Genomic DNA, 13,966 nt, shown 5'->3' with positions numbered 1-13,966 from the left:
AGTAACAGTAGGTTGTGCCTTTGTGCTGTTTAATTTTCTAAAAATCAATTCCCTTCTTTTGCTCAAGGTGCTGAATTGGATGGGGCCACAGTTCCACAGGTGGCAGCAGCCCCCAAGCTAGGGTCCAACATCTGCCAAAGGAAGATGTTTTGCATAAACCTAGGAAGCAAGTGTTCATAGGTTAACTGTTCATATTTTGGGAGGTGGCAGCTGAACAGATCATGGTCAGCTGATACTGCCTCGGTCAAGATCCACTCACATTTCCTAGCAGTTTAGGTGGACAGTGATCAGAAGCGAGGAGCCCCGATGGATCTTGCCGGCACACATGATAACCCAGGGATACAGAGTTAGAAGACAATCCCTCGGCTTCCACCCCAGTTGAGATTGGCTAACTCAGCGCTGACTGTGACCTGGACCTGCTTGCTCAATTTGGCTTGACGCTGCATTGGTCATTGACTTTAACTATTGAGCACATGGCAAAGCTCACTTGATAGGTTTACAAAAGGAATGAAATGATCTCCCTCCCGCCACCCTGCCCCAGCAAACTGTTTAAAAAGAAATAACCCCAATGTGCAAAGGGCCTAATTGACTGCACAAGCACAGTGAGAGGATGTGGTTACGGAAATATTGGAAATCCAAGTCACTTGGTCCCCCCCCCCCCCCCCCCCCCCCCCCGCTCAGAATAGGGAGACCATGGGTGGCCTTTTGCCGGTTGAGATTTGCCAATTAGGTGAAGAACTGCCATGGCGCAATGGAGTGCGCAACAGTCCTGGAATCAATACGCCAGCCAAAGTCAGCACCTTCAGGGGTGGGAGGGGGAGAGTAGAAACCAAAACAAATCCATTCTTAAGTTGTTCTGCAGCACTTAGTATAATTATTGCCCAGATATCAGTCAATGTCGATTAAACTCATCAGACACACAAACCAAGCTGATTATTGCCCAGTTGAACTGCAGGGTAGTTCAGTGTATTGTATACATCCTATGTATATATGTACATGTTATCACGCGTTAATACGTCTACAAGAGCCTTACGCGGATGGAGAAAGTTGTTAAATTATAAATTACAAAGGGCAGAAGGTCAGGACGAGGGGATTATCCAGAATTACCTCACTGAATAAAATATACAATCATTTGATAAAAGAAACACAAGCTGTACAAAATATTGTTAGCGTTAACAACACAACCCTAATAATTTACACATATAGTCTTTAACATTGGGGAATCCGAATGCGTGACTGCAGGTTAAGCTTACTGGGCAGTCAGAGAGACTTCAGCGGTTAAAGTAGGACAGAGGAGTTTGATGCCGAAGACAGTTGAGATTTTTTTTCCTTCCGTTTTTTAAAAACATTTTCTTCTGAGCTCTGATTCACATTTGAAGAAACCAGTGGTCCAAACAAATTATCCTATAGAGTGAGGAGTGGTTACCGTGGCTGGACCAGGCATGGTGGTCAGCCAAACCATTGCCAGTCACTGTTTTAAAAAAGGGGGACAATTCCCAAATGATGCTCTCGGTGAACAAAGAGACGGGGTCCTTTTTTGCTGTTTCTCGTTTGTGCTTGATGTGGACTCATTAAACTTCCAAGAATCAAAGAGAATTTGAAAGAGAAAAGTGATCCTGATGTGGGTTTAAGCAGAGCCACACATCACCCTTAAGATTAATTAATCTCTGTTCCCTTTCTCTCTATTTCCAGTTTTTAGTTCAGATTTCTACCACCATGCTTTTTACGAAAAAAATCTAAGTTTAATGCAGATTCTTCACTCATAAGGCCTGGTAATCAGGCCCTGTCCATTTCCTGAAGTCATGATACATGTTTGATGCAGAATGAATGTTTAGGATGTGCAAAAAAAAACTTAAATCAAGACAAGAGGAAGAATTCAATCTCTGTTTAACCCTTTTCCCCAGTTTCTGCACAACCCGCAGGCCTTTCCAACCACCTCAGCCAGTACACAATTGGCAGTACGTGACTTCTTCCATAAATTTAGAGTACCCAATTCTTTTCTTCCAATTAAGGGATAATTTAGCATGGCCAGTTCACCTACGCTGCACTTCTTTTTGGGTTGTGGGGGGTGAGACCCACGCAAACACAGGGAGAATGGACAAACTCCACACGGACAGTGTCCCGGGACCAGGGTCGAACACGGATCCTCGGTGCCATGAGACAGCAGTGTTAACCACTGCGCCACCGTGTTGTCCATTCCACAGTGACCCTTTCACAGCTCTGCTGTTGTAGCCATGTGGAGCTCCTGCTCCTCCACCATCACAGCCATTGTATCAGGGCAGGAGGATCCCACACCAAACAGAACCCACGGCAGACCAGCTAAATTTCACCTGTGGCATTCCCTCCTATTTGATCATTTAAAGAAAGAAAATGTCCTGGAATTAAATTTGCCTACTTTTTGTTTGTTGTTAATACCCCCCAGTTCTCCCGATGGTATTGGCCATTGCAGACATTTTGTTACCCAGTTGAGTCACACGCCAATACCTCCCAAAGTGGCCAATCTTCATGGATGAGCACGTTTTGATTAGGGCAAGTAAGCCAAATGTCATCTCACATACATGCACTTCCCGGAGAATCCAGATTTAGAGCAGGATCCCCAGCTGATTTGCAATCCTCCTCTCACCCAGACGGATCTTAGCTCACCAAGATCAACACACAGACTGGGATCGAATACGGGGCCTCATGAAAGACAGGTTAACTAAGTTCGGAGAGAACAGCAGACAACTGATCATAAGAGAGGTTGAATCAAAGTCGAGTGCAACAAGTACACGTATGCCAACTGAAGCCACTGGACAGATATCAGGAGACAATTTCCTTTCCCCCCTTTTCAGCAGCGGCACTGAGGTCGGTTGCAATGCACCAATGGGACTGAGATGGAAATCCTCTCCTGCCTTGCATCGTAGTGCTACAGCACCCATTTAGCCATCAGATTGTCTGGCCAGATACCAGATACCAACTTCTGTTTAAAAACTCTGCAGGTAAATATTAAAACCAGATTTTCGATTGAGGTGAATTACAAGTCTTTGCATCGAGTCCGTTATTACATGTTACACCCCTTGTTAAATGTCCACAGCTGCTGGCACAGCACACAGGGGTAGGTTTTACTGACCATACCTGGAGAAGCTGAGGAGAGCAGGGGGAGAGCGGGGGAACGCTACATGCAAATTTCCTCACTGCATGATGGACACCAAGGCCCTCAGTATTTAATTTTAAAATAATGAGAATGCAAGGATTTCTCTTTTAGACACAACCACCAAAACAAAAAGTTAAATTTACAGAATTGAGAAGAGTGATCTTGTGTGCTGTGTTATTCTATTATCTATTTTTTTGGGGAGAGGTGAGAGTCATGAGGAAGGGAAGAGGAGGAGGATATGAGGCTTCACATATTGAGCAGGAGAGGCTGAGTGAGAACCACAGTGATCAATTTGGTCACTGTAACTGGCTCCCAGTGAAATAGCCTCAAACAGCAGATTGGGTAAAGAGATTTAGGCCAACCTTTCAGCACAAAGAGAAAAAGCAAATTCGGTCAAACTACAATCATTTGGAGGCTGCAACCGGTATCTACAGACTACTTTATATATTAGCGCTCTGTTAATGTGCAGGTAGGATTGCAAGATCCTTACACCCACTTATATGGCCGGCTTAACCATTTCATAAAAGTTACCACCAGCACCATTAACAGCACCAAGCTACTAAACATCTCAATATTATATACAAATGCATACAATTAACCCCTCACCCCCACCCCTCAAACTTACTACTTTCTCCATTCATTCAGATCCTGTTCAGTTTAGAAGTTTCCCATCCATTTCCATGGCGACTATCACTAAGGACGAGAGCAGGAAAAACAATCTTCGCCAACCTCATACAAGGGCACAGGTTCGGTGAGTAAAGAACAGGTGGATGGTGGTTTGGGGGGCGGGAGGGGGGGGGGGAGGTGGATGAAAGGAGGGTGTAAAGTCCCCTCGTCCATTTCTCCCAATTCTTCCTAAAGTGAAATTGTTCATTGTAGAGAAACAGGCCAGTTAAGAATACATAATTCAGCAAATTGCAAACGTTTTGTGTTGGGGAAGGGTATAGGGTCATAATGGCTCCAAAAGAACTACCATAATTCAGCCCAAACCGCTCCTTTGCATCAAAGTCCTCAACAGCCTCAGAAGCCGAGATAGGCTGACCACCCAGAGGAAAGCTGGAAAGTACCCACAGTGCGGCGTGCAGACACACTCTCTCGGTCTGCCTGCTATCTGCCCGGCAATGACTAGGGAGCTGAGTTCAAAATCCTTTTTCATTCGTTGCCTGGTATGACACACATCGGGTTCCACTGCTTTACACTTGCACTTCAGCTCATAGCAAGCTGGCGAGGCTAGTGGTGGGTCCATTTTGAGCTTGAAACTGTACAGGAAGAGGCCCATCTGTCCACTAGAAAAAAAAAAATACATTTCATGTGTCACTGAAGGGGAAGAGTTCACCCAGCTAGCTCTAATGTTATCAGTTCCTCAAAACTAGGATGACATCTGCCAGGCATCTCTAATGCATTGATACTGTCATATAACTATCCACCAGCACTACATCCCAGTGTTTTACAGGTACAGACCTGTACCCAAATATGCTTTACCCAGTGTTTTACAGGCAGACAGACCTGTTCCCACTAGTATTGTACCTCTGTATTATAGAGCGACAGACCTGTTCCCCCTATACTGTACCAGTGTAATACAGGTACAGACAGATCTGACCCCACCAGTACGGTAATACAGTGACAGACCTGTCTCCACCAGTACTAGATCCCAGTCTAGTACAGGTACATCGGTCCCCAAATGTACAGTGTCCCAAGTTTTATACAGATACAGATCAATCCCCACCAGCACAGTACCAGTGTTATACAGGTACAAACCTACACCCACTTGTGCTGAGCCCGTGTTTACAGTGACAGACCTGTTCCCACTAGATGTACCCCAGTATTAAACTCATATCCATCATTTATTTATATTCATAGCTGTTAAAATGGAAGCTAACCAGTAATATGGACCAGATTTCGCATGAAATTAGACCAGCAGGATTAAATGCTGTAATTACATCCCATTATGCCTCTGTGCTGAATTAGCCAACTGCACCCGAGGAAGCACAGACGAGAACCATCAATGTGTCTGCCTCCTTGAGTGTATGTTGAACATGCCCAAGGGAAGGAATTGTGCTGGGGAAGGTAACATTTACACATTGATTAGATTGTGTTCAGAATGACTGTAACTTACATTGATCAGGTTGTGTTCAGGAAGGCTGCAGGCCTCTATGTGGTCATTGAGAAGCTGTTGAGAAAAATTCTGGTGCATCTGAGCTGCTTCATGAGCCTCGATAGTATTCCCACATGCTTTGTTCAAATCTAAGATGAGGAAAACAAGAGCTATGAAAAGGCATAGACACCCAATAGTGCCACTTATATAAAAGGAGCCACCAGACATGACCATACAGGTCACTAAATTAAGGAAATGGAATAACGTTTGGCACCTTTTTCACAACATCCTACAACATTTTCAGGGATTCGTCCATAGGATTACATTAATACAAAGACAAAACAGGCCATTTGGCCCAATCACTCGATGCAGGTGTCTGTGCTCCACTTGAGCCTCCTCATCCTCTACTCCTTTCTCCCACGAAGCTTGGTCTAGTTTCCCCTTAAATTAATCTACACCATTCACTTCAACCATCCTGTGGGTCACAAACCCGAGGCCACAGATTGAATGTTATCAAAGGAACCAAATGGGTGATGAGTTGTTTTTTTGTTAAAAAACACAGCGAGTTATGATCTCGAATGGGCAGCCTGAAAGGGGAGTGGATGCAGATTCAATAGCAACTTGTAAAAGGGAATTGAATAAATAGCCAAAAAGAAAAAAAATGAAGAAAGCAGGTGAAGAGGGAAAACTCTTTCAAGGAGCTTGAACAGATGTGATGGGCTTGAATGGCCTTCCGTGCTCCAGGTTCTGTTTATATCTAGTAATGGGGCCTGGGGTTAGAATTTCATCCAAAGGGCAGTAACTTGAAAAGTACAATACTCACTGGCATGTCAATCCAGGATAGGAAGTCAAGTTTTGGAATGGGAGCTGGAGATTGAACGCACCACCTGTGGAAGTGTTATCAACCAAGCTGAGCTGACACTCCCCGACTGTTTTTGCCACAGACGTTGTCAAAGAATTAGATTTTGAAAGCAGGGTATGAAGAGGCAGGTGGAGGGGTTTAGAGGGGCCCATGCTGGGGCAGTACAGTGGTTAGCACAGTTGCTTCACAGCTCCAGGGCCCCAGGTTCGATTCCCGGCTTGGGTCACTCTCTGTGCGGGGTCTGCACGTTCTCCTCGTGTCTGCGTGGGTTTCCTCCCACAGTCCAAAGATGTGCAGGTTAGGTGGATTGGATTTACTACATTACCCATTGTGTCCAAAAAGGTTGGGTGAGGTATTAGGTTATGGGGATAGGGTGGATGTGTGTGCCTTGGTAGGGTGCTCTTTCTGGGGGCTGGAGCAGATCGATGGGCCAAATAGCCTCCTTTTGCACTGTAGATTCTATGATGCTTCAGCTGCCTGGGCCCCAAGCTCTTCAATGACCTCTAGAAAATAATTTTCATCTCTCACTCACTTCCCCTTTATGATATTCCTTAAAACACATCTCCTTGACCAAACCGTTGGTCACTACCTTAATATTTCTTAATTCAGCGTTAATTTATGCTCCTACCAATTGCCTTGCGATGTCTGACGATGTTAAAGCTGCTATACAAATGCAAGTTGTTGTTGAGCGACATCTGAAGTTTGCCCATGTGGTGGGGAAGAGTACATTCGAATTAGACGTAGAAGTAGACAATTCAGCCCTTCGAGCTTGCACTGTAGACCAGAGTCAGGAGGGGGAAAGGGTGCTGCCAGGATTGGGAAGAGAACACAAACCAATAGGTGGGAATAAGCTGTATGGGAGCCAGTGAAAATCAGGGATAATAATGGGACAGGGGTGTGGGATATAGAAAGCAAGTCTGCGGGGGAATGTTTTAGCTTATCCAGCGTCTGCCAGGAACAGGTATAAGGAAATTATTGCGGATGCTGGAAACTGAAACAAAAACAAAAAATACTGGACAATCTCAGCAGATCTGACAGCTTCTGTGGAGAGAGAAAAGGGAGCTAACGTTTCGAGTCAGGATGACTCTTTGTCAAAGCTGGAAAAGGAATAGCAGAAATGTGGAATTGGGTGCCACACATTTGTGAATGCGGGAGCCAAAGGCAAAGGCTTAGCTGTTGGTGATAGTGCAGGGGTAGAAAATGTCATTCGAGTAGATATACTGAAATAGAATGGGAGCTCTCAATCTTTCCCCACACTTTAGATTCCTGTTGGATGATCTTCAATTAATTAGGTTTTTGTTCCCACTCAAACAAGGCTAAAAAATGTTAGCGAATAATTTACAATTTCTGTCATGCCAATTAAAATGTTCACTGAATTGTTACGGTATGGGGGCCATTCGGCCCGTTGTGTGTGCACCAGCTCAGCAAATGAGCAGGGACAGTTTCTCCCTATGAACTCTGTCCAGCACCCCCCCTTCCCCCATTTTAAATACCTATCAAATCTCCTCTTTGTCTTCCCCTCTGCTAGGAGGACAATCCCAACCTCTCCAATCTATCCCCATAACAGGAGGTTCTCATCCCTCTAACCATTTTGTAAACCCTTTCTGCACTATCTCCTCTGCGTTCACATCATTCCTAAAGTGTGGCTTCTTTTTTGAAGAATGGTTTTCAGCAACAATGATTTTCGATCAGTGCCTCTTGCACAGAGTTGGGGGAGATATCCATCATAACAATTGCGGCCCAGGTCAGACAGTGCACTTCAGTCTGTCAATCAGCTAACTGGTCTGAATGCGACACAAGCTGCACTACAATGAAAGTGTGACACCTAGTGGAACAAACAGGAATCAACTCGTCTTGAGACAAGAGCCAGAACGAAAGAGGTATCACAGATTATGAAAGGATTTGCATTTATACAGCACCTTTCATGACTGTAAGACTTCACAAAGCACTTGACAGAAGTGTAATCATTGCTAAAATGTAGGAAACATGGAAGCTAACTTGCACACAGCAAGGCCTTTCAAACAGCATTGTGATAATGACAAGATAATCTGTTTTTAATGATGGTAGTTGAAGGATAAATATTATTAAGACATCAGAACTCCCTGCTCTGTTTGGAAGTAGTATGCCTGGGAGGGAACAGGGGGCCTCTGTTTAGTGTCTCATATGAAAGACAGCACTTCTGACAGTGCAGCACGCTGTTAGTACTGGAGCGTAAGCCTACAATGTGAACTGAAGTATTTGGAGCTTTACTTTAACCCAAGTCTTTCTGACTCAAGAGGCAAGAGTGCTACCTACCATGCCTGACATCAAGCTCGCCCTGCAGGCATAGGATATGATGGCACAACCGGCTGGAGTGCAATTTATCCTAGACTGCAAGTTTGATGGCAATGTATCCAGTTCATTCATCATAGGTGAGGTGAGGCAGTGCAATGAGTGCGCTAAGGTTTGGCTAAAGTGAAAACCAGAATCTGTCACGTTCCAGTGCCTGCTCATTGTTTGGTGCCATGTTTATCTCTCTACAGAATTCAGCAGACCTGACCTACTGAATATTTCCAGCATTTTCTGTTTAAGATCCGATATTCAGTATCTACTGTACTTTGCCTTTTATTTTAATTGATGTAATTTTATTTGCTCCACGATTGGTGGCCGTGCCTTTAGCTGCCTAGACACCCAGTTCTGGAATTCCCTCCCCAAATATCTCTTTCCTCCTTTAAGACTCCTTTAAACATCTCTTTGACTAAGACAGCACGGTAGCACAGTGGATAGCACTGTGGCTTCACAGCGCCAAGGTCCCAGGTTCGATTCCCCGCTGGGTCACTGTCTGTGCGGGGTCTGCACATTCTCCAGTGTCTGCTTGGGTTTCCTCCGGGTGCTCCAGTTTCCTCCCACAGTCCCATGAGGGCTTAAGTGGGTCGGTGCAGACTCAATCGGCCGAATGGCCTCCTTCTGAACTGTATGTTCTATGAAACTAAGCTTTTGGCCATCTGTTACAACTTATATGGCTTAGTGTCAAATGTTACACTGGGCAGCATAGTGGTTCGCACAGTTGCTTCACAGCTCCTGTGTCCCAAGTTCGATTCCCGACTAGGGTCACTGTCTGTGCGGAGCCTGCACGTTCTCCCCATGTCTGCGTGCCCGGTTTCCTCTCTCAGTTCAAAGATGTGCAGGTTAGGTGGATTGGCCATGGTAAAATGCCCTTAGTGTCCAAAAAGGTACGGTGGGGTTACGGGGATAGGGTGGAGTAATGGACTTTAGTGGTGTGCTCTTTCCAAGGCCCGGTGCAGATTCGATGGGCCAAATGGCCTTCTTCTGCACTGTAAATTTTATGACTGCATGATGGCACAGAATCAGCCCACTCGGCCCAACAAGTCCATGCCAATGTTGATGCTTCGCTCAAGCCTGCTGCTATCTTTTCTCATCTAAATCCAGTATTGTAACCCGCTATTCCTTTCTCTCACATGCTTGCCTAGCCTCTCCTTAAATGAATATAAATTACTCACTTCAACCACTGCCTTGAGTGAACTGACATTCTCACTACTCTTTTGGTAAATTTTTCCGAATTCCTGATTGGATTTCTTGGTGACTATCTTATATATTGATGGCCTCTAGCAATGTTTTTCCCCCCGAGGATGCAGTCTCTCTGTATCCACTCCATCAAAACCCTAATATGTATAGCCACACAATATTGATATTCTGGTGAATCTTCTCTGCACCCTCTCCAGTGCCTCTATTAACCTTTTTACTAAAATGGTGACCAGAATTGCACGCGGTACTATAAATGTGGTCTAACAATACAGGGGCAAAATTCTCCGTCCCTCGATGCGGATACGCGATCAGGCAGAGAATTGGGTATCTGGCCAAAGAGGTTTGTACCCGGCGCCATGCTCCAGTCTCTCGCCGGTGGCTATACAGTACTAAGGTCCGCATCCCGTGGCAGCATGGAAAACTAACGTGTTAATACATTTACATTTAATCAGCGGATTGGGCCCGGAATGCTCTGGGCCTCAGCGGTTTTCCGTCCTTCTCAAGTAGAAGTGACTGTAACGCAACTCACAACAGGTATTTACAAGTGGGGACTGGATGCCATGGCTGTTGAGGGAGAGAGAAAAGGTAAGCAAACTCTTAAAACGTATTAAATATTGTAGCACTTGTCGGAGGGTGGCGGCGGCTGGATGTGTAGCGGGGAGTCAATTGGTGACAGCTCTGTGGATTTAGGGTGTCCCCATCAGGATCGGGGGTGGCCCAGCCCAGACCGTCATTCCTGGAATATTTGTTTTAAACGTACCCATTTGGTTCAAGTTAAAGCTCCTGGCTGCTCACTCTGCCGACTGCTCATTGTGTCCTACAAATGTTCACAGCCTCTGATCATATGGGTGCCCGTCCAGGCCACCCCTCTGGGAACCCTCAGACCCCAGCTGACACATCACCGGGATGGGTGTGGCCAAGTTCAATCATTGCAGACGAGGTGCTGCCGCCCCTCAGTGCACTCATCAGAAGCTCAGTCCCACTGCAGGGGAATAGCAGAGCTCACCCGAAACAAAGCATATATGCACTGTAGCCTTTGGCACCCACCCTGGAACACGGCTCCTCTCAGGGCAGAGGCCTCACCAGTCACACAATCAGCTACCTCACTCCAAAGGACCACAAGCTTCAAGCCCTGCCTGCCCATTGCACCCTTGCTCCTATCCATCCTACGCCCCATCAGGTTGTCACAACCTGTATGTTGCACCCAGGACCCACAGCATACTGCAGCTACGCTCCCAGCAGACGCACACTTCCCTGCCTCACCCCCATCTGTAGGACCTGCCCACACACATGCATCTGAGCATGGAGCCGATTGAGACACACCCGTGACCCTCTCCACTGATGCGCCACCTCGAAAGGATAACACAGTAGACCCCATTGGGGAGACAGTACAGGGGCCGCAGAAGCCATCGTGGCCACTGGCTGCAGCAGTTACTGGTACCCATGTTGCCATGGACAGGTGGCGAGGACACAGGCTCCCTGTATTACAGGCTCAGTGCCACTCACCGGTGGGTGACCTGGCCACAGTCATGGTCACAGATGCATGGAGATTGGAGGCACAGGGCCGGCCCGTGGAGGACCTGCCCCAGAAGAACAGGGGCCAGCCACTGAGGTTGGTGAGGCAGCTGTCCAACAGGCTGAAAAGGAGGCGCCTCATCAGGCCACCATTGTACTGTCCGTCCGTACCTGTCATTTGAGAACCTGCTGGATCATGTTTGCCGCCAAAGACTCAGGCTAACCAGGGAGACTGTGCCATCTGTGTCAGATGATGGCGCACCTGGAACTCTGGGTCATGGAGGAGGACACTCTCTCCCGGTGGCCATCAAGGTGATGGTCACCCTGAGCCTTTGGCCTCGGGGTCTTTCCAGGCACCGAGCGGGACCTGTCTGGCATAAGTCAAGACGCCCATTCACAGGCGCATCTGCAGGGACCCGTCTGGTATATTTCAGACATCCGTTCACAGGAGCATCTGTGATGGCACAAATGCCCTATTTTCCTGGGCAATGGACAATATCACCTTCAGTTTGGACCAAACCCATCAGGGTGCCCAGGCAGCGGGAGATTCGGCACCTTCGCTGGCAGTCCAGGGGGTGCTAGGCGGGACATATGTCCCCCTACGAGCACCGGCTCATCGTGGGGTGCCCTTCTTAAATAGGAAGGGGTCCCACAACCTTGAACGTGTATTTTCCAAATAATAAGTGACCACCGTATACTTCCTATCAAAATATACGCAATCATCAATATCTATTTAGCTTTCTAACACTCCTGTGAAGTGCCTCTGAACATGTTGCATCAAAGACGTTTCCTCATGGTTTTGAATCTGTGCAGTCAACACTTGCACATAATTGGTATACACTAGTGGGTGGTACTGCTGTGAACTATAGCTGATTACTGACGCCCAGAGGCAGGCAGGGGTACTACAGCAGCTTTTAACATTCAAATTTGCACGGGCTGCAATCTTCAGTGAATGGGAAAATAATTTTGAAGGGCTATTATTTTCCCCCTACTTCACTGAAGAACTTAAATTTTTGGGAGTACAGTTCTATAGGTCAATTCCAGTAGCACACCTGTGACCATACAGTGAGAATAAATAGGCTATTTGGCTTTGGGGGCATCACAGCCAAGCATAAGCCTGCATTCACTTGACAGCCACACGTTCATTACTATAGCTTTCCCACTAGACTATTTGGGTTTTGTATGGAGTAAATCTCTTTAGAGAAAAAAATACCTCCGTTACAAAGAAACGTGTTTTGCAATCACTGTAAACACTACCCTGTTACTCGGTGACCTCTCGAGGGATTGCCACAAACTGGGTAACAATCCTTTGTCCCCCGAGCACCAGGCAGAAAAGGCCACGGCCTCTGCCATCGGTGAACTGAAAACTAAACAAAAACTAAAGTTAATGTGCAATTCATTTTCTAGAAAATTCCCTGGTTGGATGGGTAAATAACGGGATGCAGAATTAAACAGGGCAGCACGGTGGCACAGTGGTTAGCACTGCTGCAACACAGCGCCAGCAACCGAGGTTCAAGTCCAACCTCGGGTAACTACCTGCGTGGAGTTTGCACATTCGCCCAGTGTCTGCGTGGGTTTCCTCCGGGTGCTCCGGTTTCCTCCCAACATAAAATCCTCTGATGTGCTCCACTGTGGTCTAATTTTAACAATCTATAATGCAACACACATAGCAACCAAGAAAAACACAAAACGAAGGAGACAAAGTACCAGGAAAGGAAATAAAATCTGATAAGAATTCATCTACCAACTCTGACTGTTTATCTATTAGACTTGCTGACTGCATTGTATGCTACAAATCCACTCCTGCCGCATGCGGTCTCTATCCATCACCACCACCCCATAAGCCTTTTCTACCACTTACCACGTAGCAGCGCTGAAGACCACAGCTGGACTGACATGTCTGGGATCTTGCTGGCTAGCTGCATGGCTGGTACCACCATGTTATTACTCTCCTGCAAAATGGAAGAGAAGAAAGTCAATTTGTAAAATTCAATGATCCCTCTTAACATTGTCGGTTTGACCAACTCGTCACGGCTGCAATACAATAGATTATGACACAACCAGGTTTTGCAATCTCTGTCCCTGCAGAATATCAGCTGTTCCAAAGTCAAAGTAGGCGTCTACTCGGTCACACATTTCTGCCATGGGTCTTCATGTGACTAACATTGGCCATGGACCGTTGGCCATTTAAGAGTTAAACCAACAGGACCTGGCAGGAATGACAGTTTCAGCCATCCTGTCAGAGTACCCAGTCTATCGTACTCAATCCATAAAAGTTAATTTTGCAGGAATTTTGGCAAAACGATTTTGGAGCCGGCTGTAAGCAGGAAACGTTTTGTTCGATGGCCCTCTCAATAACGCGAAGGATGCAGTGGAGGCATTGCTGATGGAATTTCTCTGATGCTCTTACATGACACTGGTACATAGTCTGGGTCTCACTATAGTACAAGAAATGTGGTGACGACAACCACACCATACACTAGGACTTTTGCGGAAGTCTTTGTTGTCAAAAATGTGCTGCTGTGGCTTGTAGAAGGCTCAGCTGACCTCTATTCTAGACAAGTTTTTGAAGAATAGAAAACTTGCATTTCTAAAGGACCTTTCACAGTTTTAGGACATCCCAAGCTCCTTTCGAGCCAATGATGCACTTTTGGAGTTTGTTAACTGTTTTAATGTGGGAAATACAGCAACCAATGTGCACACAGTAAAGGCCAATAAACAGCAATGTGATAAATAGATAATCAGTTTTTATGTTAAGGGATCAAATATTTCCCAGGACACTGGGGAACCCACTCTTCTTTGAAATAGTGCCATATGATCAACTTCAGCTCCAGGT

The 13,966-nt window shown here is 46.2% G+C and overlaps 1 protein-coding gene across 1 annotated transcript in view; it reads right to left on the bottom strand.

Moving 5' to 3' along the window:
* Positions 1-1,320: 1,320 nt before the first annotated feature.
* The window catches only part of mau2 (MAU2 sister chromatid cohesion factor), a 56,355-nt gene continuing 43,709 nt past the window's right edge, over positions 1,321-13,966 (bottom strand). The window contains exons 17-19 of the mRNA XM_038776709.1: positions 12,992-13,082; positions 5,250-5,377; positions 1,321-4,419 (exon numbers count right to left, since the gene is read on the bottom strand). Of these exons, the coding sequence (XP_038632637.1) occupies positions 4,345-4,419; positions 5,250-5,377; positions 12,992-13,082 (294 nt within the window). The 3' untranslated portion in view covers positions 1,321-4,344. The remainder of the gene's footprint in view (positions 4,420-5,249; positions 5,378-12,991; positions 13,083-13,966) is intronic.

This window comes from Scyliorhinus canicula, chromosome 18, assembly GCF_902713615.1.
Source record: "Scyliorhinus canicula chromosome 18, sScyCan1.1, whole genome shotgun sequence".
Lineage (NCBI taxonomy): Eukaryota > Metazoa > Chordata > Chondrichthyes > Carcharhiniformes > Scyliorhinidae > Scyliorhinus > Scyliorhinus canicula.
The sequence above is the reverse complement of the archived record's forward strand: the minus strand, read 5'-3'. Positions and strand labels throughout refer to the sequence as shown.